At 38.9% G+C, this 26,964-nt stretch overlaps 1 protein-coding gene across 1 annotated transcript; it reads left to right on the top strand.

The window, feature by feature from the left end:
* Positions 1-721: 721 nt before the first annotated feature.
* On the top strand, positions 722-26,964 carry RIOK3 (RIO kinase 3). The gene is made up of 13 exons (XM_057698316.1): positions 722-944; positions 9,480-9,595; positions 10,221-10,366; positions 10,460-10,567; positions 10,753-10,862; positions 12,069-12,212; positions 13,750-13,877; positions 19,487-19,684; positions 20,880-21,039; positions 22,401-22,481; positions 22,572-22,661; positions 24,156-24,263; positions 25,226-26,964. Exons 1-13 carry the CDS (start codon positions 882-884, stop codon positions 25,331-25,333), a joined length of 1,560 nt encoding a protein of 519 aa, XP_057554299.1. The 5' UTR covers positions 722-881; the 3' UTR covers positions 25,334-26,964.

The following is a 26,964-nucleotide window of genomic DNA, read 5'->3' as shown; positions in this document are numbered from 1 at the left end:
GTTTCATCACCCCAAAAGAAAACCCTTTACCCATTAAGCAGTCACTCTTCGTTTCTCTCCTGTCTTCATAGATTTACTTATTCCGGATTTTTCCAGTCACGTTGTGACAATACGCCTACAGAACAGTAAATCAATACTCTGTGCTTCCAATGCAGGGGGCGCGGGTGGGGGAACCATGATCTCACAGACAGCAGGGCGGGCCAAAAACAAACAAAAAACAAACAAAAACTTTTATTGTGCAGTCCTCTTTTTGCTCAGTGTTACATAACACATTTTACAAAATTTCACATTCCACTCCCCGCCTCCTACCGACAACTGCAATAAAAACAAAATTCGACCGTCTTCTTCAGCCTCCCCTCTCTAAACCTGCCATTTTCTGTCTCTGGTACCATCCCAGTTTAGAATTCACCCGGGAAATAATGAATGAACAGAGAGCCTGCTTTGCTTTTTTACAGTCCACGCAGTCTGATTCTGCTCGACTAGATCCAGCGGCCCTCTCGGGCAGCCAGGGAGGCAGTTCAGGGACAGGGTGGAAGCCTGGCCAGAGGAAGTCACACGCAGCCGCTGCCCTGCCGGGCAAGGGCGACCGTGACCACGAGTCCCGGGCCCGGGACAGCGACCGGAAGTGCGGTCCACCGGGGGCGGGAAAAAGTGACCTAACGCGGAGCCCGGGGCGGCGACCAATCGGAAGCGAGCATTCCAGCGTCAAGGGCGGAAGAGACGAGGTCTAGTTCCGGACGCGGCCGCCGTCGCCATCTGTCACCTCAGCTCCGGCAGCAGCCGCCCGTCTCCCCTGCCTCGTCGCCGGTCTCCTCGGCGGAGGCTGCTTCCCGGTCCTGCCACCCCTCTGCTCTGCTCTCGTCGCTGACTTCTTCCCCCACATGGATCTGGTCGGAGTGGCATCCCCTGAGCCCAGGCCGGCAGCGGCCTGGGGACCCAGCAAGGTGCGTGGCTGTCGGGGCTGGCGCACCTGCCGTAGTCTCCTGGGCTGGTCCTCTCGGGGGACCTGGAGAGGGTGGCAGGCCCTGAAGCGGCTCCGCAGGCGATTCGGGAAGCTCTGGGCGGGACCCCGGCCATCTCGGAAAGGCGGACGCGCGGCGAGGCTGCGGAGGTAGGGGTGGGAGAGGCAGAGAAGGGGCGCAGGCTACCAGAGGCCACCCTAGGCGGTTTGGAGTTTCTGTCTAGCTCTGCACCTTGATTTCTGAATCTCCGTAGCATGTGTTTGGGCAGGACTCGATTGGAGACGCCAACGTTTGAGGGAGAGCAAGTACGAAGTTGTTTTTCACCGGCCAAATGAGTCAGCCCAATTATACAGAGAAAGCCCGACCGAGAGGTGGTTTAGGAAGCTGTTTCCTTCACTTGGCAAGTGTGGTTATCCTACTTGGGCAGTTTCTTGTTTTTGAAGTAGTAAGAGATAAATCCAGGCGCACCCTCCCTCCGCTCCAGGCTAACGCTCAAGTGTTTACATACTGTGAGACGGTTATGAAATTCTCATCTGCCTCGGTTTTAACGTGTGAGCTTTTTCCCGTATTGGCCAACTAAAATGTTTACTTCACATTTGGTTTCTGGTTTCAGGCTGCTGCTTTTCATGATACTTTCATTGGAAGGGTGAAAAGATTCTTCTGCCACTTTATGGAGGGTTTGCTTGAAAGCAAAAGTGTGTCAGTTGGGATTTTGTGTTCCTCAAATTAAGGTTGTGAAGAAATCTAACCTTTTTAGCTTCTTAGTTGTTCTTTTTTGATATTATGGACATAAAACAACATACTAATTTGAGGTGCACGACATAACGATTCCGTATACGTATGTATTGCAAAATGCTCTCCACAGTAAGTCTAGTTAACATACAGGATTACAATTTTTTTTCTTGTGATGAGAACTTTTAAGATTTACTCTCTTAGCAACTTTCTTCATTTTTTAAAAATGTTTTTGTATTATTATTGTTATTAAAATTTATTTTTTGGGTGCGTGGGGTCTTAGTTGCGGCATGCAGGCTTCTCTAGCTGGAGCGCACTGGCTCCAGAGCGCCGGGGCTCTGTAGTTGTGGCTCAGGGGTTTAGTAGCCCTGTGGCATGTGGGATCTTGGTTCCCCCACCAGGGATCGAACGCCTGTCCCCTGCATTGCAAGGCGGATTCTTACCCACTGCACCACTAGGGAAGTCCCAATCTTAGCAACTTTCAAGTATACAATACAGTATTATTAACTATAATCACCATGCTGTAAATTACATCTCATTCCTTACTTAGTTTGTAACTGGAAGTTTCTACCTTTTGACCACCTTTACCCATTTCACGCGTTAATTTACGTGCTAACAGAACATTTGTTCAATTTAAAAGGTCACTCACGACCACCTCTCCCTATTGAGATAGCTAGTTGGGGAAGAATGCTGTTGCCTTAAAAGGTCACTCATGAATCTTATTAGATCTTCAGACTAGGTCTTAACAGAAAGTGGGGGAAATAATTAGCTTTTAAGTAAAGGAAATTTTTATAAAAGTTCCCATACAACCGTAGGGAGAATCTAGGATATTCCATTGGCAAATGTGGTTACATCTATGTGTTACTTTGTATTTTTTTCTATCAAGACTTTGTTTACAAGGCCAAGTAGACATTAAAGGATGAAATCAGTAGAGAGATACTAATAAATATATACTTTACATGTTAAATTCCTCCAGTTAAGCATCTATAAAGCTGGTAAAAATGTCAGACGAGAAACTTTGCTCAGAATACCTAACCTCAGAACAAACTACACTTACAAAACTAATTCAATAATAAAATATTTGATATCAGTCACATTTTCATTTAAGTGTACATCATCAGAACTATAAAATTTCATTTTCATCTTTCAACAAAAAATCATCTTGGGGTTTATTGGTGTTCTGTTTAGAAGACAGCATTTTCATAGGCAAAACAATTAGAAAGATGCTGCAAGTATTACTTAATCATTTCCTTCTCTAACCTCTTGGAAGACCTAAGTGATTATAGAAGCCTATGTGGAGGAGGTGGAGGTTTGAGGAAAGTCTTGGAAAATGGAAAGAATATTAAAGGCTAGTGATTCTCAAAGCTTTTCCATCAGGACTTCTTTACACTCTTAAAAACCATTGAGGACTCCAAGAACTTTTATTTGTATTCGTTACATCTATTGATATTTGTCATATCAGAAATTAAAACTGAAATATTGAAAAAAATGTTTATTACGTGATTTAGACATGTTGATATAAATAACATTTTTATATTTTTAAAAAAGCTAAGCTCTTTTCCAAAACACAAAATTAGTGATGAGTACAATTGTTTTATATTTTTGTAAATCTCTTTAATATCTGACTTAATAGAAGACAAGCTGGATTCTCATAGCCCCTTTTTTCTTTAATCCGTTGCAATATGTATTAGTTGAAGTCTATGAAGAAAGTCCATCCTCACAAATATGTAGATTATAGCAGGCATAACTGAAGATGGGTAATAAGAGCACGGTAGACACACTGAGAACAAACTGAGTTAATCTCTAAAAACGCACGTTTAAAAAAATTTTACTGAAGTATAGTTGATTTACAACGTTGTGTTAATTTCTGCTGTACGACAAAGTAACTCAGTTATACATATACGTACATTCTTTTTTATATTCTTTTCCATTATGGTTTTTTATATGGTTTTCCATTATTCAGGATACTGAATATAATTCCCTGTGCTGTACAGTAGGATCTTGTTGTTTATCCATCCTATATATATATAATAGTTTAAAATGCACATTTATATTCTAAAGCTACTACCTTTGAAAATTTTGGAAAATAGAAGAATACACATGCAGACATTCTAGTAGCCAACAGAGTGCTGCCATCATATCTGTTATAGACTCTGGAAAACCCCACTCCACACTCTTGAAAGAATGAGAGTGGAAAAGACAAAGACTGTCTTAGAACTATTATGAAAATAATTTTGACCTCTTAGACACCCTAAAAGGGACTTGGGGTCCCCAGTTACAAAATGCCAAACTGCTATTATGAACAAAGAATTTTAAGGAATATTCCAAGAAGGGAGAATTAACAAACTGTAGGCCAAAGTGAGGAAGTGTGTAGCTGTGTTGGAAGGAGCTGTAACAAATGGATTAGTGGTACTGCTCAAAGCTGTCAAGGTCACCAAAAACAAAGTCTGAGAAATTCCCAACCAAGAGGAGCCTAAGGAGATGTGATGACTAAGTGTTAAATGGTATCGTGGATGGCACCCTGGAATAAAAGAGGGGTGTTAGGGGAAAACTAAGAAAATCTGAATGAAGTATGGACTTTAGTTAATAATAATGTTTTGGTTCATTAATTGTGACAAATGTACGGTATTAATACTGGGAAGCTGGGTATGGGGTATCTGGGAACTCTCTGTACAATCTTTGTGATTTTTCTGTAAATCTAAAAATACTCTAAAATTGAAAGTTAAAAAAAAAAAAAAAGATTAGTGTTCTTGTATAAACCCAGATTACGTTTTGCAGATATCCTTGTTTTGAGAAGTAAAATTACACACTTAAATATTTTGTCTAGATTATGTCTTCTAGCTGCATGCATGAGCAGAAAACGGACCTTCCTGTGGGGTTATGGTTCTCTTGACTTGCTTCAAGTTGAGGACTGAATTTTTGTCATTATGTGCCTCCTTCATGTTTCCTTTTTTTTTTACTTGATTCTTTCCCCATAGTTGTGTGCAGTAAAACCTTAAAAAGAAAAGTGGGATGGGCAGCTAGGGATGCATCTTTAGCATCTTTAGAGTAGAAGGAAGGGGGAATGATTTCTATCTAATCCGCAGCCAGCCACGTGTGGGAGAATGGTAGTTGTGATGACCCCAGGTTGCTGAGTTTAGTGGTGGCAGTTTCCCAGAAGAGAGGAAAACAGGGTGGGTGAGGGGTGTTTAGCGAATAGGAACCAGGGAGCTAGTGATGGGCTTGATAGATGTCATTTAAAGCAGAATAACTAACTGGAAAGGATTGTGTGGAGTTTCCCATTAGATTTTTTTTTTTTTTTTTTTTTTACAACAAAGGTTTTTATTAAAAGATAAAAGCTTGTGCAGAGGGTAGAAAGGCCCTGGGGGGTGCGGTGGGGGGGAGGGAGATGCCAGCTTCCTGAGTAGAGTTGCTTTTATAACAAAAGGAAGTGTTGTTGCATGATCACTGATAATTTCCAGAAATCATCAGACTTCTTTGATCAGCAGCAGGCAGCTCCATTGGGAGCTGTCGGGAATAGGGGTGCTTCTTGTGAGGGGAAAGGAGTGCATGAGAATATTCTGCAAGAAAGCACAGGAACAGATAAGGTCAAAATTTATAGTTGAGTTTTTTTGTCTTGTGGCAACTAGGCATACTGTTAGTGTAACAGAGGTAAAGTTAATCTTTTCTTCTGCAGGCCTGGTTTTTGTGTCTGGGACTCAGGCTCTCAGGACCTTTGTTCTTTTTTTTTTTTTTTTTTTGAAATTCAATGTGATCTTTTTTTTTTTTGACATATAATAAGCTGCATATATTTACAGTATACAATTTGATATTTTTTTTCTTATTCCCATCAGATCTTGATTGCAGTGGGGAGTTTATGTTGGTGAAGGGAGTAGTGGGAAATGACATTGGGTCTCTAGGATAGAGCAAGATGATGAGGGCCTCTTACCTCCTGAGATTTATTATTATTTAAACATTTGACAGAGTTTCTTGGTTCACAAGGAGTGTTTGATGTACTGAAGAGGTGCAAAATGACGACAGAGGATTCCCCTCCATTCATCCCGTGGTGCCCATTCTTAGGAGGAACCCCAGTACCTTTTCTAAGCCCCCCTCGGGGTAGTGGACCGCTTGTGCCTCTGGAGGACTGCTTCTGTCCGGCAGCTGTCCCTCACAGCCCAGAACACTTTACGGAGGGATTTTGGCTACTGGTTTGAAGGGTTTGAATTTGATTTCAAAGTATAGAAGTTGGCAAACTTTTGAAAGTCTTTGCTTACCCCACCCAAGGAAATTGCCTCAGCGTGAGGTGGCCCAGCTGAGCTGGTCAGCAGGGATACAGAGAAGTACAGCTCTAGAGTCTAAGGCTCCAAGGAGCAAGGTCAGTAGGGGTGGGCAGTTAGGATGTCTTGATGCTCTCTTGGTCTCTGCATGTTTCCCTTTCTTATTCATTCTGTCTTGGGAGTAGATAAATCTCTGCCTCAAAATAATACAGTTACTAACAAAATATATATAGTTACTGCCTGTCATTTTTGTCTCTCTGAGGTATTTTCCACTGATGTTTTAAGGCCTTAGTAGAATTGATTGACTGCTGGCAGGAGACTAGAAGCATCAGAAGTGGGTGGGCAAAGGGACTGACTGCAAGGTGCAGAGAAGAACTTTAAAATAGGAGGGGGGTAGAAAAGCACCAGACATCTGTAGCCTAGGGCTGACCTGGCAGATCCATGAAATAGCTCTAGGTTTCCTTTTGGCACATATAGTTCAGTAAATACTTGAATGCCTTTTTATGTCTGAAGCTCTACGCTGGACTCAGAATGAGAAGACCCAGCCCTTCAAGGGGCCCCTTCTGTGCTGTGGCTGATGCGTTTAACTATCTAACACTGATATGGGAAGATTAAGAAAGGCTCTAATTTTGTCTGATAAAACAGACAGCCTTACAGAAGAGCTGACATTTAATTGGGAGAAATAGAGAAGGAAGAAAAATCTTTGAGAGAGAAGGGTGTGAGGGTTGAAGGGCGTGGAGGGGTGAAAGTATGCCGTATTTGGCATTTAATTAGTGTTGCCAGTGCATAGGATAGGTGAGAGTCAAGACTGGAAGGATAAATTAGGTCGAGTTGTGAAGGGCATTCCTTACTGAGAAATTTGGATTTTTAGACTGCAGGCAATACAACAGTTTGCTTCTCCCATCTCAGGACAAGGTGATTAGGGAAGCAAAACACTAAGATTGCAGTCTCCTAAATGCTACCGCCTTGGTTCAAATCTCAGCACTTCCATCAACAGTGTTATCTTGGGTTAAAAAACTTTTCTGTGTCTCAGTATCTGAATCTATAAAATGAGGATGATATTGCAACTACTCCAGTGTGTAACTTAATCTGTGTAAGTTAAGGTGTATTTAGCCAATATAGAGAATATTTATTGCAAAATGCGATTGACAGTTCTGAGCTAGAGAATACAGTTCTTTGCTTTTTGGAACCTGGACTTTGATCAGACCAAGCATTTCTAGGCTAAGAGGCAGCATTTTTTTTAAATTGGAATATAGTTGTTTTACAGTGTTGTGTTAGTTTCTGCTGTACAGCGAAGTCAAGTATAGCTCCCTGTACAGTACAGCAGGTTGTCATTAGTTATCTGTTTTATACATATTAGTGTATATATGTCAATTCCAGTCTCCAAATTCATCCCACCCTTGCCTTACCCCCTTGGTGTCCATACATCTGTTCTCTACGCCTGTGTCTCTATTTCTGCCTTGCAAACAGGTTCATCTGTACCATTTTTTTAGATTCTATATATATGCGTTAATATATGGTATTTGTTTTCCTCTTTCTGACTTACTTCATTCTGTGCGACAGTCTGAGAGGCAGCATTTTATCTTCTACCTAGAGGATACAGAGGGAAGGCAGCAGAGTCATGTGGCTAAAGATTAGCTGTATTCTCTAGAATGTAGCTTCAAGATTGCAGACCTCAAGATCCTCACCAGGACAGTGCTCAGTTGCTGACAAGATCTGAGTCAGTGAAAGTCATACCACATCTTGAGGAAACCTCCATGTTGTTCCCAGATCTGGCATTATACAAGGCCAGAACAATTCTGCAATAGGCTAGTATAGGTGTTTGCTGGGGGCTGGGTGCATCTCTCAGGGTGAGACTAGATAAAACTTGATTCTGATTCACTTAGGCATAAGTATAAGGATCATTTATCACCCTTAAGTGTTTCACCCTAGCAGTTTGAACCAAGTAAATCCCTGAACCTTAGCATTATGGAACTTGAGCAAGGGTAGGTTGCCCAGTTATCCCTGGGAGTCACCTGGCAGGCCCTTAGACCAACTAGAGGGCCTGTACTGGCTAAACTTGAGTAAACAATTTTGTGGCTAAAACACTTACCATCGTATGCTATATTTCTAAATTAGACTCTCAGTTGTAGTTAAGGAATGAGTTTAGACTTTTTAATGTTTTCTCCCATTCCATAGGTTGTCTTTTCATTTTTGTTTTTTGTGGGTTTGTTTTTTTCTATTTATTTGATTTTAGTTGTTTATTTTTGTCTGCGTTGGGTCTTAGCTGCAGCACACGGGATCTTCATTGAGGCATATGGGGTCATTTGTTCCGGCACACAGGCTCCAGGGTGCGTGGTCTCTCTAGTTGAGGCACTCAAGCTCGGTAGTTGTGGCACGGGCTTGTTTGCCCCGCAGCATGTGGGATCCTATTTCCCTGACCAGGGATCAAACCCTCATCCCCTGCTTTGGAAGGTGGATTCTTTACCACTGGATCACCAGGGAAGTCCTGAAATGAGTTTGAACTTTATCCTAAAGGCAGTGGGAAACATTATAACAATAAAAGAGCTTTAAGTAAGGAACTGAACCAATCAGATCTGCATTTTAGAAAAACCATTGTGCTGTGGTGTGGAGAATGGGAGCAAGCAGAAAGATGAATTAGGAGGCTCTTGTAGTAGCCCAGTAATGGGAGAGTGATACCTTGGAAAGGGAATAGAGAGCTGGGCAAGTTCAAGAGATACTTAGACATCTTATTCAGTATTAACGGTCTTAGTCATCAGACTAGCAAGTGGAATCGTTGGCTGCTGCTAAATAAAGCCTGCTCCCTCAAAAGTTAGGAATTGTGAAATAAACCTACGGTTTGTACATATTTCAGGAGGGCTGAGATGGTGATGCCATTAAGGAGGGCTCACTGGCTGGGTGCTCTGGAAGCGTCTCACAGAATATTACTTTGCTCTAGTAGTATTGTTTCAAGAATCTATTTCTCAGCTTCTAAAGTTCAGAAATATAGTGTTCACTGTTTGTCATTGCTTTTTTTATTTTAGCATATTCCAAGGTGTCTTGAAAGGGGCTGCCGCACACTTTTTACCTGCAGGAGACTTACTGCTTAAATTAGAAGGAAGTATGAGTTCTAAGTGGGCTTTGAATTGTGGTAGTTGGTATAGCCTGTTCCTGTAAGAGAATCTATCTGGAAGCCAAATTATAAGCAGAGGGTTGCTTGGTGAGCATGGAATCTGAACAAGGGGCATTACCAGAACTCATTGGCTAGTCGGGCAACGCTAGAGAAGCCTGTGCTTCCCCTCAACTATAAGGACATACCCACCAAGCAGGCTAGAAAGTGCTTTTGCCTGTTGTAGTTTAGGTTTACCTTTGATTAGATTTGAGCTGGGAGATATTTTTACTTTTAAGATGAATTCTGCAAAAAGGTAAGCATTCCTTTTGAATTGATTTAGCTAGTCTAATTCTCAAAAGATAACCTTATTTTCAAGTTTGGAAAGTACTTTAATTTCATTATTATGAATTGAATTGTGCTCCCCCCCTTTTTTAATAGTGTCCATGGGCTACCCCTCAAAATACAGTATCTTGTTCTTTGTCTGATGTAATGAGTGAACAGTTGGCTAAAGAATTGCAGTTAGAAGAAGAAGCTGCCGCTTTTCCTGAAGTTGCGTAAGTAAAATTCACAAAGACTCTATTTTATCTAGCAGCTTATTATAACCGTTGTAGGATTTGATTAATGATTATTATGACAAATGATTGAGAAATACATTAGAAAAGCAGTGTGATAGAAAGAGCACCATATTGGGAGTTCACTGATACTTGGGTTTTGGTCCTAATTTTGTCACTAGTTTTCAGTATTATCTTGGGCAAACCACTCTCTTTCTCTGGGTTTTAGTTATTACAACAGTTGAATTCTATTATCAAATAGATTAGTAAATAATGAAGTAGGGTGCAGTTTTGATCAAATGTTTGTAGTTTATCTTTTCATATATATGTTATCTCTCCTTTGATCAGAACACAGAACAAATGAATTTGGGGTCTGTTTGGTTTTTATTATACGCCCTTTAGCTTTCTTTTGAAGCTCTCTTAATCCTAGTTGGTGCTCTCACAGGTGCCTGCTGTTGGTCAGAGGGCAGCTGGGCAGGAGAGGGTGAAGGGTTTGGTAAAGTTCTTTCCCAGCTGTACTGTTTCTTCAGCACAGTTTTAACACTGAAAAGGCACATCGCACCCATAATTGGTAGCATCTATTTACACAAGCACCTTATATTAGTCTATATTACCTTATTTTGAATAGTGTTGCTGAAGGACCATTTATTACTGGAGAAAACATTGACACTTCCAGCGACCTAATGCTGGCTCAGATGCTACAGATGGAATTTGACAGAGAATATGATGCACAGCTTAGGCGTGAAGAAAAAAAATTCAATGGAGATAGCAAAGGTACTACGACCTTATTGTGTCAACTCCATTGGGTGGTAGAAAATGCTTATAATGTGCCCCTAAATAAATCTTCATCTATTTTTGCCTTTTAAGTTTCCATTTCATTTGAAAATTATCGAAAAGTGCATCCTTATGAAGACAGTGATAGCTCTGAAGATGAGGTTGACTGGCAGGATACTCGTGATGATCCCTACAGACCAGGTATCAGTGCTTTTATTTTCTGGGGGCATAGAATGGGATATGGGAAGACTAAGTATTTTATATTTATCTTTGAATCTCATTTGGTAATTTACTATTAGATTCAAATATCTTTTTCAGACAATAGTGAATGCAGCAATTTAGTCTTTCCTGTTTTTACATACTTGGCTTGTCTTAATCGCCTTTAGCAAAACCAGTTCCTACTCCTAAAAAGGGCTTTATTGGAAAAGGAAAAGATATCACCACCAAACATGATGAAGTAGTATGTGGGAGAAAGAATACAGCCAGAATGGAAAATGTAAGTTACAGAAAGTATTACTCTGAATCAAAAGTTTTATTAGAATAAGTTAAAAACATAGCATTTAATACAATATCTTTAAGTTTCTAAAAATATCCTTTGTCCTTTCTAAAGATATTTTAGATGGCATTATAGCAACCCCATTGAAACTCAGCCACTAATGAGAATATAATGTACCTCAGAATAAAATTCTATAACAATATTAAGAAAACTAGTTTGATTTACATTGATTCTAAAATTAAGAAATGGTTCTTTTGAAAGTAACATTTATTTTTCAACATCTTATTTTCCATAAAATACCTGAGAAACAGAGAACAGTGGTGACTGGGACATAAGAATGGGAGATAAAAATACTTTCTACTGTATACCCTGTTATAATTTTTGAATTTTTTATCTTGTGCCTGAATTACCCCTGCAAAATCAGAAACAAAATGTAATTTTTAAAAAATAGGAGAAAAAGAAAAATGGCATTTTTTCCTCCTTCATAAATATTGTGGTTAATATAAAACATTTAGACTTTAGAACACAAATACTTATTAAGTAAACATATTAAATTCTAGAAATAGTCCAGATCTGACTCCAGAACAACCCTGTCTGGTAGAACTTTCAGTGATAATAGAAATGTTCTGTATCAGTGCTCTGTGATATGGTAGCTGTATTTGACAGCTGAGCACTTGAAATTTGAGTGGTACAACTGAGGAACTGAATTTTTAATTTTATTTTAATCAGTTTAAATTTAAATATCCACATGTGGCTAGTGGCTTCCATATTGGGTGTAATTGTCATGGTGTGGGCATAGCTTGCTGTTTTAACCCACTCTTCAAAAATAATTGACTATGAAATTGGGTTTTTGGGGTAAGATTTGGTGTGATTTCAAAATATAATGTATCCTTTGATGTAAAAGCAAGGTTCAAAGCACTGAATACCTTAATTTTTAGATCTGTTTTGATGTTTTCTATGCATAGAATAAACTCTCCCTTCCTTTGGGATGCAATTTCTTAAAAAGCCTTGTTTCCTTTTCTGTTGGGCTTACTAGTGAGTTATTTTGTTTTTTTCCTCTGTAATACCTATGGGTTCTGCTTTCATAGTATTATCATCTATTGAGCAGGAAACCCAGTCCAAGTAAAACTGATTTTCTGGTTGTTTTTTGTTTTCACTGTCCCCATTTTGAAGTATTCAGATGCTGATTTTTCTTCTTTTTGGCAGTTTGCACCTGGGTTTCAGGTAGGAGATGGAATTGGAATGGATTTAAAACTATCAAACCATGTTTTCAATGCTTTAAAACAACATGCCTACTCAGAACAACGTCGAAGTGCCCGCCTCCATGAGAAAAAGGAACATTCTACTGCAGTAAGTATTCTTAACGTTTTCGGGGTTTTTTTGTTTTGTTTTGTTTTAATGGAAAGATTCATATTAGAAAACTTCGTATTTGAGGAAAAAAACAAGACAAAACTTAATGTTTGATATTTTTTTCATGAGATTGATTTTTCAAATCAAAGATGTAAATAAAACCCAAGTAGTTTTGCCATATGACTTTTCAAATTTCGTGTAATGTTTATTAATCACTTACTCAAAACTAACATCTCATCTGTATAGCTGATTCACATTGCTGTATGGTAGAAACTAACACAACATTGTAAAGCAACTATATTCCAATAAATATTTTAATAAAAAGAACAACAGGGTTTCCTAGGTGGTGCAGTGGTTAAGAATTCACCTGCCAATGCAGGGGACACGGGTTCGATCCCTGCTCTAGGAAGATCCCACATGCTGCGGGAGCAACTAAGTCCATGCGCCACAACTCTTGAGCCTGTGCTTTAGAACCTATGAGCCACAGCTATTGAGCCCATGTACTGCAACTACTGAAGCCCACGCGCCTAAAGCCGGTGCTCCGCAACAAGAGAAGCCACGGCAATGAGGAGCCCATGCACCACAACGAAGAGTAGCCCCCACTCGCCGCAACTAAAGAAAGCCCGAGCACAGCAAAAAAGACCCAACACAGCCAATAAAATAAATAAATAAATAAATACGTTTATTTAAAAAAAAAGAACAAAAACAAAAAAATCTCAGTGATCATAATTAATTTGGACTATGTAGTTTACATTGCATATGAAAAATTGTTTCCTGTCATGATATATTTATAATAACTTAATAGTCTATAATGTTTTACATTAACGAAGGTAGAGTCTAACATCTTGAGCATAGTTTTTAAGCCTTTAGAAAAACGAACTAGTGGTAAGTACATTAGGAGAGTTACTTACACCTTGGAGATAAAATTTTGACTAAGCTAGAGTCTTACTTTTAATGGTTCTTTTAGATATTCACTTTCAAAGACATTAGAGGTGGACTTCCTAGGCGGCGCAGTGGTTAAGAATCTGCCTGCCATTGCAGGGAACACAGGGTCGATCTGCCCCAGGAAGATCCCACATGCTGCAGAGCAGCGAAGCCCGTGCACCACAACTATTGAGCCTGCACTCTAGAGCCCCTGAGCCACAGCTACTGAGCCCGTGTGCTGCAATTACTGAAGCCCACGCGCCTAGAACCCGTGCTCTACAACAGGAGAGGCCACCACAGTGAGAAGCCCACGCACCACAATGAAGAGTAGCCCCCGCTCGCCGCAACTAGAGAAAGCCCGTGTGCAGCAATGAAGACCCAACACAGCCAATAAAAAAATAAATCCAATAAATAAATTAAAAAAAAAGACATTAGAGTTATAGGAGTGAATTGTATTTTGACAGCACTCTTTTAAGAGCCTGTTGTATATACACCTAGGTAAATTAATAATAAAGGTTAAAAAAAGTATTTTGAATGTTAGATATTAGAAATGTTTCAGAAAATGTTTTGTGATTACCAGTCATTTTCACTTACAGTACTTTATCTTTTGCAGGAAAAAGCAGTTGATCCTAAGACACGTTTACTTATGTATAAAATGGTCAACTCTGGAATGTTGGAGACAATCACTGGCTGTGTTAGTACAGGAAAGGAATCTGTTGTCTTTCATGCATATGGAGGGAGGTAAATGAGCAGAATACCATCATGTCAACAAAAGCTTAGCCCCTTCTGCCTGCCTGATATTCACATCAATGGATTTACACAAAATCAAAGTTGATTCTGCATGGCAAGCAGAGTAATTTTTAAGTGTTATTGTGGGAAGTCTCAGCAGTATAGGGATGTATAAAGAAAAACACAATCAGGGGAATTTCTTGGTGGGCTAGTGGTTAGGATTCAGTGCTTTCACTGCGGTGGCCTGGGTTCAGTCCCTGGTCAGGGAACTGAGAGCCTGCAAGCTACCGAATGGCCAAAAAAAAAAAAAGAAAAAAAAACCCACAGTCAATCCCAATTCTGCCATCCAGAGGTAACCATTAATAACTTTTTGTAGACTCCTCCAGTCTTTTTTCTATGAATATATATTTTTTCCACATTATTGTAATTATACTGTATCATACAAGTGGCTGTAAGTGGCATAGCAAAATTTGAACCTGAGTTTAACTCAAGATCCACATCTTTTCATTATGGGACTCTTTGGTTCCAGGTTGGGAAGGCCTTACTTAGATCAGTTACCAATTCCTCCCCTTTTAATAATGCTTGCATTATTCAAAGACATATCTTTAAAGATCTTACACCATTTTAGATCTTACCAACTTTATTTTTGTTATGAGGGCTTAGTTGAGTTAAAGATGGCGTGAGGAAGAGAAAAAATTTTAAACACAGAGCCTGTTGAGAGAACATGCTAAAGCCAGGAATATGAAGTCATCTGGTTACTTAGCTTTGAAGTCTTATTAGTTCAGTAAGGCTTACTAGCTCAGCTGTTCCTTTACCTTAACATTGTTTATAAACAAAAATGTTAAAGTAGATTACAGATTATTCTAGTTTGTTTTAGGTTTAGAAGATATTTATTATACTTAAGGGGATTCAAACAATTATTGGTTAAGTCCTTGCCCTTGGTTTTATTAACTGTTTAACTAGTCTCCCTTTCTAGATGAGACATACACATATAATCATGTATTGAATTATACTAAGTTCCAAAATGAAAGGGTTAAAAGTGAATGTTAGGATAAAATGGCTCAACATTTTTCAAGCAGTGTGATCTGGAGCAGTTTACTAAACAAACTTCATTTAAAAACTGACCCTCACCTCATAGGATTTTGTTGGGGATAAATGAGATCATATTTGATGATACCTGGTTTATATTAATCTTAATAAACATTTTTTTCTGGCTTTAAGCTCTGTTGCCCTCTTCCCAAATTTTAGTTGAGGGTTTCCTGAGACCAGGCAAACATAACTTAATGGCACAAATTATTTTAAAATGGAAAGTTACTTATGGTAGAAATTAAACTGTAAAGAAAGGATTAAAATGAAAGTAGCCTTCATCTTACCAACTGTTGCCCCATAGGATTTTCCTCTAAAGGTAACCACTATTAATAGTTTTTAGTCTGGTCTTCTAGAAATTTTTATGCATATATTTCTTATTTTGTTTATACAAAAGAGATTATATTCTGCATTCAGCATCTTCATTTTTCAGTTAATATATCTTAGATCCTTCTATATTACTGGTTTATATCATGCCATTTTTATAGTAGAACATTCCACTCTGTAAATATACAAGAATACCTTTGTACATATACTTTGGTGTGCGTTTGCAAATAAATCCTTAAGCTAAATTCCTAACATTTGAAATTGCTGGGGCAAAGACTGCATGCATCTTTTCCCCTTTCTGTTAAACAGTGGAAGGTCTTATTGAATGGAGAGTACCAGATTTTGCTCACTGTCTGGGCCTTTGAGCTGGCTAATCAATGTTTCTTGATTTCCTTTATTTATTAAAAATTAAAAAAAAAATTTTTTTCTTGCATGTCACACCAAAGACCAGAAATCTTGAGTTTGTTTATCTTTTAATGGTAGGGCAAATGTAATTTTCCTTATGAGCTAGTCAAGTCTGCAGGTTGCATACATTCTGAATGTCAGTACATATTGCCAAATTGCCCTATGAGAAAGTTAACCAGTTTAGGCTACCACAGGTAGTATGAGCCTGTTTCCCTCATCCTCATCGGTGCCTAGTCTTATCAAACTTAATATTTTTTCATCAGTGTGAAAGATGAAAAATACCTTTTAAATATGCTGGTGTGCATTTATTTAATTATGATTAAGGTTGTATTTTTTTTCAAGTGTAGTGGCCGTTTGAGTTTCTTTTTTTTGTCAATTGCCTTGTTTATCCTTTGTCCATTTTCTGTTATACTTAATGATACTTTGATATAATGAATGAGCTCCCTTTCCTTCTGGTGGAATTGGTATTGTAATCTATACTTTGGCATTTATAAATTGGCAAAGCGAGAGAGCATTTGGTTTTCAACAACTGAGAGTAAATGTGTAAGTGTTTTTTTTTTAATGGGTAAGTTTTCTCTGCTACGTAACAAATTACCACAGATTTAGCAACGTAAAACAACCTATATATTATCTTATGGTTCCTCTTGATCAGAAGTTCAGGCAGGCACAGCTTAGATGGGTTCTCTGCTCAGGCTCTCAGAAGGCTGCAGTCTGTGGGTCAACTGGACTGCATTCCTTTATGGAACATGGGGTCTTCTTCCCTTGATATAGTTCAGTTCCTTGCAGCTATAGGACAGAGGTCTCCACTTTCTGCTTGGCTGTCATCCAGCGGCTGCTGTCAGCTGCTAGAGGCACCTGCAGTTCCTGGTCATGTAGCCCTTTCCTACAGCAGGTTACTTCTTCAAAACCAGCAGGAGGCTCTCTCCCTTCAGTCTACTAAGACTGAGTCTTAGACAATGGAATGTAATCCTGGGAATGACTATACCATCACCTTTGCCGTATAATGTAAGCTACTCAAGGAAGTGGCTGTCCCACCCACACTCAAAGGGAGGAGCTTATACACATCCCAGGGGCTGGGATCTTGGGGGCCGTTTTAGGTTCTACCTGCCACAAAGCTCTTCTGGGTTCTTTCACTCTCAGGTTGGCCAAGTAATCAACAGTTGTTTGTATAGCAACGTGTGCTAGACTTTTCAGGGAATATGTGTATAACATGTTTTCTACTCTGAGAGGGCTTATGGTATAGCCAAGAGGAGAACATTACAGTAAGAACCATTATGGTCCATAAAAGATTATTACATAATAGAGTACACAGACAGTGAGACTTCGGGGGTGGGAATAGAGAACAGAACAAGATCACTGCCAGTCACATTCAGGCAAGAGGTCATGATGAAATTGGATCTCAATTTGAGTTTTAAAAACACATTAAAAAAAAGAAAAGACAACCACCCCTCTCCCCCAGTATTCAGTGCAAAAAGCTAGTTGCAGAATATATACAGTATACCATCTATTTAAAGTTATACAGAATGTAACATGAAAAAAAACAAACAAACATGTCTGTGGATACTTAGGTATGTGTATGTATCTTTTTTAAAAGACTAGGAAGGTACTCTTCCTGATGGTGATTGTCTCTAAAGAGTTGGAATGGAGAATGAAACTACCAGGGGTGGTAATCAAAGGGAACTTCAGCTTTATCTGTAAAGTTTAATTCTTTTAAAAAAAAAAGGTGGGATGGGGAAGGAGGTGCTGAAAAATGGGAGGATTGAAATTTAGGCAATGAGATTTGATAATGAGGAAATTGGAAAGTATATATTTAGATGTAATAGAATACAAAATTGTATAAGCAAACCAGAAATTGGTAAGGAGGACCTTTAAAAGCTAGGCAGAGGGATGTGTAATTTACTGAGAAATATGGAAGCTTTTTTAACAGAATGACAAGATGAATCTTACAAGTTAGACTCTATCCTAGAGACCTTCCAAGTAAGGAGTCTCCTAAGTGGTATTTTTGATGGGGCCTCATCTACTTATGGTTAAATTATTTCAGTGATGGGAAACTTATCTCAAAATCCAAAGATGCCTGTAACATCTTTAAATTATTGGGAATTTCTTCCTCGTATAGGATCTCTAATCTGTCTCTCTGAAAATTGGTTCATTCATTCAGCAAGTATTTGTGCAGCTACCATGTTCCAGGCACTCTTCTAGGTACTGAGGCTACAGCAGTGAATGGTACAAGGAAAGTCCCTACTCATAGAATGTGCTTCCTCCCCACCTCTCCCTTCAACCCCCTTCCAAGACTATCAGATACGTACTATGCAAATAGGTAAAACGGTGATGTCATAGTGGCTGGTTGACTGCGTTTTATTAGTAGGACAGGGGAACCTCTGATGAAGTGGCATTTAAATGTAGATTTGAATGACACATCTAGGATACAATATCAAAAATCAGATGGAAGAACATTCCAGACCAGAGGACAGCTAGTGCTAATGCCTTCAGACAGGCACAAGCTGCGTATCTTTGGGAGACTAAGAAAGCCAGTGTGCCAGGAGCGCAGTGTATGAAGGGCAGCAAGCAGGCTGGAGTAGCAGAGGGTGGATCAGGCAGCACTCTGGAAGCCAGGGTACGGAGTCTGCTCTTTCAGTGCAGTGGGAATCAAAGCTCTGGTTTGAGATTCATTTTCAAAAGATTACTCAGACTGCTGTGTGGGAAATGAATTATAGGAGGGCAAGAGAATAAGCACTAAGATCAGTTAGAAAGTTACGGTAGTAGTTCGAACGAGAGATGACGTTGGTTCAGACTGACAGGTGGCTGAAGTGAAGAATAGGAGACTGCTGGTGTGTGCTTTGAAGGTGAGAGTGGACTGTCTCTGCTGTTGGATTGGATGTGGGGTTGAGAGGTTAGGTTTTTGGCTAGAGCAGCTGAGTGTTGCCATTTACTGAGGTGAGAGCCTCGGGGACAAGCAGGTTTAGGGTACAGTTACCAGGAATTCTGTTTGGACATGGTAAGTTTGAGATGCCTTCTAGACCTCCAGATGAAGTCAAGTAGGGATGAGATAAATGGGCCTGAATTTATGGAGAAAGTCAGGGCTAAGGATAGAAATGTAGCAGTTATCTATACATAGAAGATATCTAAAGCCAAGGCAGTTAGGAAGAGAGGTATGTACTGTAACCTTCTGAGGCTAACGGGAGGAGGAGGAGTCCGCTGGGAAAGTATGGTACAGAAGGAGGGTACTGGGAGTGTGAATCAGATTCTATGCTGTAGAAATACAGTTCCTTTCTTTTCCAGATTAACATCCCTTCAGAGATTTAAAGGTAAATCTCGTTGTCTCTCCTTCCACCCTCCCCTTTTTTATTCACACTGCCACCAGCATGATTCAGACCCTCTCAGGGGCTCTCTGTTGTGGGACTGTTGAATTAGCATCCCAAGTAGGCTCCACACCTCTAGACTCTCCTGCTCCCTTCCATCGAGTTTTGCCTCTGAACCATCCCAGACAGACCGTAGCCTATCTTAAAGTGTATAGGTCTTCACTGTTGCTCAAATTTATTTCCATAGTCATTAAAGGAAGATTATATTATGGGTTGTTGAAACTGTTGACAATTTATTTGAAAGTGTGTTTTATTAGAAAAGCTAAAACCTAGGGTTTTCTTAAGACCTCAGACTTTAAGCCTTAAAAAAAAAAAAAAAAAAAACCCAAGGCTTGACGTTCACAGAGAACGTAGATCTACTTTCATGTCATAAAATCTTTATTTTGAACTCTTTTTTTTTACCTGTTAACTTACACTGGCTTATTGTTTGTTTCTTCCACTTAGCATGGAGGATGAAAAGGAAGATAGTAAAGTTATACCTACAGAATGTGCCATCAAGGTATTTAAAACAACCCTTAATGAGTTTAAGAATCGTGACAAATATATTAAAGATGATTTCAGGTTTAAAGATCGCTTCAGTAAGCTAAATCCACGTAAGATCATCCGCATGTGGGCAGAAAAAGAAATGCACAATCTCACAAGGTAAACACAATCATTGTGCTAGAAATCATCTTGGGTGATCACCTCTTTGTATTAGCCCCACCAGCCAGGCAGAAAACCCATGCTTTCCTTTAAATTCATTTACAGAAAATATGAAAGGCCATGAAATTCTAGTGTTTAAGGAGGGTTTCTATAAGAAAACATTTCCGTGCATGTAACCTGAATTCATACTTGTTAGATGAAAAATCCATTTTGTTTTTTCTTTCCTCAGTAAAGTTTGAGGGAAGTTGTCATTTTCTGCTTAAGATATTTTGTCATATTTCTAAATGCTGTCTTTTCCAGCTTGCAAATAGGCATATTATAAATACTGATTTCCTTTTTTGTTTCAGAAAATGTTTATTCCATCTGTTTGTTAGTTTGGTGGGGGCAGGGTTTTACCAGTCAAATTGCGTTTTGCTTTAATTTTTAAACTTTTGCAATTCTCTAAGCAGAATTTATCAAGGAATTTATTTTGTCAACCAAGAAATTGAGTAATTATCTTTCTTATTTACAAACCTGCCTATATCTGAACTATTAAAAGCTTTTAATTTTACTTTGCTTTTCCTAAAGATGTTTGCTTTCAAAAGTAATTATCCACCTTTATTAGTTGCAAAAGTCTTCTACTTAGTAGGACTTCTAATTAAAGAATAATTTCCTAAGAGGTCTTGCTGCCCTGTGATCTCTTTTCTGTATTACTAAGATCTCATCCCTGCTTTCTTAAAATTTTTTAGCAGCTCCCATAGTCTTTAGTGTAAAGGTCAAAGTCGTTTTGTGATGTGGAGCTTGCCTTTCTCTGTAGCCTAAACCCACATTGCCCTTCCTCCTACTCACCATCCAGCTGTGCTGATTTGTACCCGCCCCCCACGCGGACTGTGCTCCTGGACGCCTCCATGCATCGCCACAGCACCTTCTACACAGTAGTCCCCACACTTGCAACCTGGCTTCTTCCTTGATGCCTCCCTCCCCCACCTCTGCCAGTGCACATACCACATTGCACTGTAATCATCTCCTCACTTGTCTGTTGTCTTCACCAGGCTCTGTGAGGGCAGAGGCTGTGTCTTACTGCCTTTGCATCCCCACATTCCCCAGAGTGGAACATAGTGCCAGCTCCTTGCAGGACCTCATGAGATATTTGTTGAATAAATGAAATATTCTCTCCTTCTGATCTTTACATTCTTAATCGTTTCTTTCTGTATAGAATGCAGAGAGCTGGAATTCCTTGTCCAACAGTTGTCCTACTCAAGAAACACATTTTAGTTATGTCTTTTATTGGCTGTGATCAAGTTCCAGCCCCTAAACTGAAAGAAGTAAAGCTCAGCAGTGAAGAAATGAAAGAAGCCTACTACCAGACTCTTCATGTAAGCTGTACCTTTCACATCATTCACCCACCAGCTTTTAAAAATATTTCCTCTAAACTAAAAACAAATTCCTAAAATAGTACTATATTAAGGTGCTATAATGAGGGCAAACAAGTTTGTGAAGGAATGTTAATACTGAAGAATTGTCTTTATATCAATGTGTGTATGTCTTGAGTTGTTTTAGAAAAGTCATAGACCAGGGGAGCAAGTGAAGGCTCAGTTGTTAGCATTAGTGACAGAGAAGCCAGAAGCTATTGACAACACTTCATTAAATAAAACTTGATGTTACTGTATTTAGCTGGTGCAGTGCCTCACTAGTTTGTATGCCTTCTTTAAGAAGTTAATGAAATACCCTTCCTGTTAGGAAATTAGAGGAAGCAGATTTGATCTCAATATAAGAAAGCGATGATGAAAAGAAGATGGTGAGGAGTGGTTTCTCCATCTGAGCAGGCATTAGAGTTGTAAGGCACTTGTCAGGAGTCTCGAGGAAGCTATTTATGCCTTGGGACAGCAACCAAATTCATTCTGGGCTCCTTCTAGCTTAAGAAAATGCTCCTCATATTGTTAGTCCTCTGTATTTTCTTAATTGAATAGTGGAGAAAGGTATGTTTTTAACACAGTCTCTGCATGGAACTCTTATGTCATGCAGCAGTTGGTATGAATATGAACCTGTTATCCAAATTAATTTTTAAGGATATAGCTAGACATAATCCAACTTTCTCTGCCTTCAGTAGGAAAACATTAAAAGAAAATCAGCCTACTTTTCTGGCTTCTTTTGGTGGTGGGGTGGCTGGGGAAGAGATGAAGTAGTGATGTGCTCTTCCTGTTTGATTCTATTAAAGCTGGGAAACAAAGCATTAATGCTGATATCTACTGTAAGGCTAGGGGTCAACATCGATCACGAGTATTTAATGGTACTTAATTTATAGAAGAGTGTCTCTTTCCAACTGTGTCTGGCAGGAAGTACTTTTTACCTTGGAGTTGTATACACCCCATGGAGCTCTCAGTGGGGTGTTTGCCTGTTTATGAAGGCTAAGCCTAGGTCCCCTGGTTAGTGACCACAGCTCTCTGTCGTATGTGGGAATCCAGGACTACCCTTTGGTCTCCTGATCTCATTGCTGTCACATGGACAAGGAAGTAGAGTGTCATACAGTCATCCCCTCCATTGTCTCACTGTGCTCCCACCCTCCCTTGAAGTTAAAAAGAAAAAAGAAGCCCAGTCCTAGACTGTACAAAGAAGTAAGTTCTTTAGCTTAGTTTTGCTCTTTCTGGAAAATATTGGTTGACATAGACATTTTAGTTGTGTAGGTAAATTAGAATTGTTCCTTCATTTCCTGAATACCTGCCTTGCCTCCTCACAGTTGATGCAGCAGTTATATAATGAATGTACGCTCGTACATGCCGACCTCAGTGAGTACAACATGCTGTGGCATGCTGGGAAGGTGAGGAGCATTTTGTTACTGTTCAGCTTAAGTGACTTGATGTAAATTACTGAAGGTCTAGAAATCACTGTGTGCTCTATATTTAAATAGGTCTGGTTGATTGACGTCAGTCAGTCTGTAGAGCCAACCCATCCTCATGGCCTGGAGTTCTTGTTCCGTGACTGTAGGAATGTCTCACAGGTAGGCGTGTGAACTGTCTTTTTAATGGGCAATAACAGATTCAACCATTTTTCTCACTCCTAAGACAAGTAAGATGAACATATTTTTAGAAATTAAAGGAAGGGTTTAGTTACAGATTGCTTTCAAGGTAAAGAGACAAAGATTGATGTGTCACATTTCATTTTTTGCAAGAATTTGCATGCCTCACATTTGGGCCATTGAATTAAATTTCTAAGAGAGTACATTTTTATTTTATTTTATTTTATTTTATTTTTTATTTTATTTTATTATTTCCCATATCCCCTCCCTCCCCTGACTCTCTCCCACCCTCCCTATCCCAGCCCTCTAAGTCATCACCCATCATCGAGTTTATCTCCCTATGTTATGCAGCGACTTCCCACTAGCTGTCTATTTTACATTTAGTATTGTATATATGTCAGTGCTACTCTCTCACTTCGTCCCAGCTTCCCCTTCGCTCCTCCCTAGGTCCTTAAGTCCGTTCTCTATATCTGCATTTTATTCTTGCCCTGTCACTGGGTTCATCAGTACCGTTTTTTAGATTTCATATATATGTTAGTATACGGTATTTGTTTTTCTCTTTCTGCCTTACTTTGCTCTGCATGACACTCTCTATATCCATCCATTTCACTACAAATAACTTAGTTTCGTTCCTTTTTATGGCTGAGTAATATTCCATTGTATATACGTGCCACATCTTCTTTATCCGTTCCTTGTTGATGGGCATTTAGGTTGCTTGCATGTCCTGGCTATTGTAAATAGTGCTGCAGTGAACATTGTGGTACATGTTTCTTTTTGGATTATGGTTTTCTCTGGGTATATGCGCAGTAGTGGGATGTTTTTATTTTGGTTCTAAATATTTAAGCAGTCAAGTAGACATTTACTATCTGCACAGTGCTTTAAGGGAAGCTGGCCTATAGCAAGCCCACATGCTTACTGCCACTGTTCTTACACTAACAGAGAATAATCTTCCTAGTGCTGTAGTCTGGCCATTGTTTCTCTGAGGCAGAATGAACAGACTAGGGAAGGTAAAACTCAGTAATCACAGAAATGGGACACATTTGTTTGTTATTTCTAAAGGAAATGAATTGTCAGCAACAGATTCAGGTAGGAATGATCTTTCTAAATATGATAAAACAACTTCATTTTGGAAATACTTTCTGAGCCTACTGGAACATTTTAATTCATGGGATTTAGTGATTATTTTGAGTCTACCCATTCAAAGCAATGCCAAGCAATTTTATATATACCAGTCATACTTACAGCTACAGAAGGTGCAATATGACAAACTTACTAAATCCAGAAGACAGCCCGGATGTGTGGGAGGCCAGTAAGCAGGTGGAACCCTAGTGTAGTTATACTTGAATTGGAAACATCTGTAGCTTAAAAATTATGGCAGGAATTCACTGGTGTTTTACAAGTATACTATTCCCTCTTTTTTGTTTCGAAGAGAGCCTTGCTAATAAGTCTACTGACTTTGTTATATTTCTTTACTAGTTTTTCCAGAAAGGAGGAGTAAAAGAAGCCCTTAGTGAACAAGAACTCTTCAATGCCGTTTCGGGCTTAAACATCTCGGCAGATAATGAAGCTGATTTCTTAGCTGAGGTAAGTGCTGTAAGGCTGTTTTTCACCTTGCTGATAGTGGGGAACTGGATAGAGTAGATAATGAAAGCCAGAGCTAAATTTATCTTCTCAGTCCCTGAAAAAGAAAATTAATTAGAGATCTTTCTTTTCTTGAGATGTTGTTTTTGATCCTTCCTTTCCAGGCTTAAATCCTAGAGTAAACATAACAGCAAAACACTTCTTCAAGGAGTTCATAGTTTGGTTGAGATGGATAAATAACACATTTCCAGTATATGCCTTTTTCCCTGACCAGTGAACACTCCAGGTGACACGAAAAGCAGTAACATTTGGTCCCTGCCTTTAACTGAATATAAAGATTCAGCAGTGGCCATCTTTGGAAATACCCAGTCATTACAGCTGGATCTACAGAACCGTTAAAAAAAAAAATTCTTCCTCCAGGGAAGATCTCTTAAAATTGAACAAAAACTGAAAAGTGAAACAGTACTACCAAAGCAGAGAATGATTATAGAGTCTGTTCCAGAAATCCCCATAGTGACTTGAATTTGGCCAAGCTGTGCTGGAGTCTAAGGCCAGAAGAGAAGTAACAGGAAGATGGTAAATCCAGCCTTTAGCTCAGTACAGTCGCTCAGTACAGTTACTAGGTGTTACTGCTATTGAGTCAACTTCAGAATTTTCTTTGTCTTGTTCCCTGAAAGCTGTATAGATTATATAGTAAGAAATATCTGATGCCAGTTGCTAGCTTGACAAAGACACTAAACATTGACCCTGGTAATGTAATCAAGTAAAAACACACATGTATGTGTCACACTGTAGTACACGTATGTGACCCACTGTGATATATGTCACACACTGTAATTCTAATTCAAGGCCAGTGTTGCTAGCAACCACCTAGTTTTAAGAGAGTAAAAATACTGATTCAATCTCAAGCATGATTTCTGTGAAGTAGGATTTTGACAAGTGGGTTCAATATATTAATTTTATAGATAGAAGCTTTGGAGAAAATGAATGAAGATCATGTTCAGAAGAATGGAAGGAAAGCTGCTTCATTTTTGAAAGATGATGGCGGACCACCAGTCCTATACGATGAATAGCACTAATACCCACTGCTTTCAGTGTTAACACAGTGGTGATTGTCAGCTGCCAGTGGCAAATGAAGTTATGGGTGACCTGAAATACCAACACATTAGGCGTGTACAATGGTGCTTCTGTGCTTTTTTTCCCGTGTAACCCATATGCCAGGTGTGTGGAATTTTTAGCTCGGCATTGAGAGAATAAAATGTCACTACCTCTCATGATATGAATAGGATAGTATAATTCTTAACAGCTACGGGTTGTCTAGCTGAAATCAACCTGATTTTACAGGATTTGTGGCATAAAATGTTTTGATGAGAATTTTTAACATTTCCAAATACGGGAGGAAGGGACAGATGTGTTTACAAGGGAGGCTTTTGTTACAACATACTTGCTTTTTTCACCTCCCTCTTTTGTGTTGTGTCTTTCCTCAAATATTTTATTGGCCTAAAATTCACCCTTCTCAATTCTTTTTTCCAGATTATGAGCATGATTCTAAAGGAAAATTTCTTCTCTCTAGTAGGTGATATAAATGGAAATTTGGTTTCAGAATGGCTGACAGAAATAGACAGAAGCAAAGTACTTTTTATTGGTACATCATAAGTGTGAACTGAATTCTTTTCCACACTCATATGCAAGGAAAGGCATCATCGGTTTCTAAAAGAGATAAATATATAAGTACTTCTCAAATATCCAAATTTTCAAAATTTAACTTTCAGCTTTTCGACATTTAGGTGTAATGGTTAGGATGTAAATCATGGTGTAGCCACTCTGCATTTATAATGAATATGTAAATTATCTGGAAGGACAGAATAGAATCTTTAACCATGTTTGACATATTTTAATGAAGTCAGTGAAACAAAGTTCAGTTTAGGTTTCACTCAAAACTGTATACTTACTAATTGATTTTGAGAGAAATATAGCAAACTAGTTAGAAACATTGTATAATCAAGTGATGAAAAGTATGTGTAAAACAAGTTGGATACCAAATTAACCAACTAATTTGAACTATCTGGCCTCACTTTTAATAATTTTTAGTACTGGCTGGACACCACTTCTTAATGCAAGCAAGTATTGAGTTGGCCAAAAAGTCCGTTTGGGTTTTTCAATAAGATGTTACAGGAAAAACCTGAACGAATTTTTTGGCCAAACCAATACGTTGGCTTTGCTAGGATGGAAGCTCTTTCATTACAACAAAATCATTCCTCCTGCTACTGGAATCAGATTGGAATCACTGAAGACCTAAACTTTCTGTCTGGTAATAGAAAGTAAAAATCTAAACGTTATTTACACTTGAAAGCTTCTCCATTAAAATTATTTTAGAATGCCAGATATGTTCGTTCTTTCTAGAAAAATATTTGTTTCTGTGGTATAACTTTTGATTGCATTTCAGAGAAGTGTGACTTGGAGTACTCATTACATTTCTGAAATGTTTCCCACTATGAAACAGATATTTAGGTGACTGGTGATTATTGGCTTTACAGAAATTTCAAAGAACTACTTTTAAAAACCATTAACCATTAAATTTTGTTCTTTTGTTTTCTGACATACTCTATTTGACAATAGCAGCAAACCATTGCTGTGTGGCATTCTTGGAGTGTGGTATGAACATGCTTTTTATGAAATTAAAAATGAAGAGATCATTTTAGAA

The sequence above is a fragment of the Hippopotamus amphibius genome, chromosome 11 (assembly GCF_030028045.1).
Source record: "Hippopotamus amphibius kiboko isolate mHipAmp2 chromosome 11, mHipAmp2.hap2, whole genome shotgun sequence".
NCBI lineage: Eukaryota > Metazoa > Chordata > Mammalia > Artiodactyla > Hippopotamidae > Hippopotamus > Hippopotamus amphibius.
This window is presented reverse-complemented; position numbering and strand designations above follow the sequence as displayed.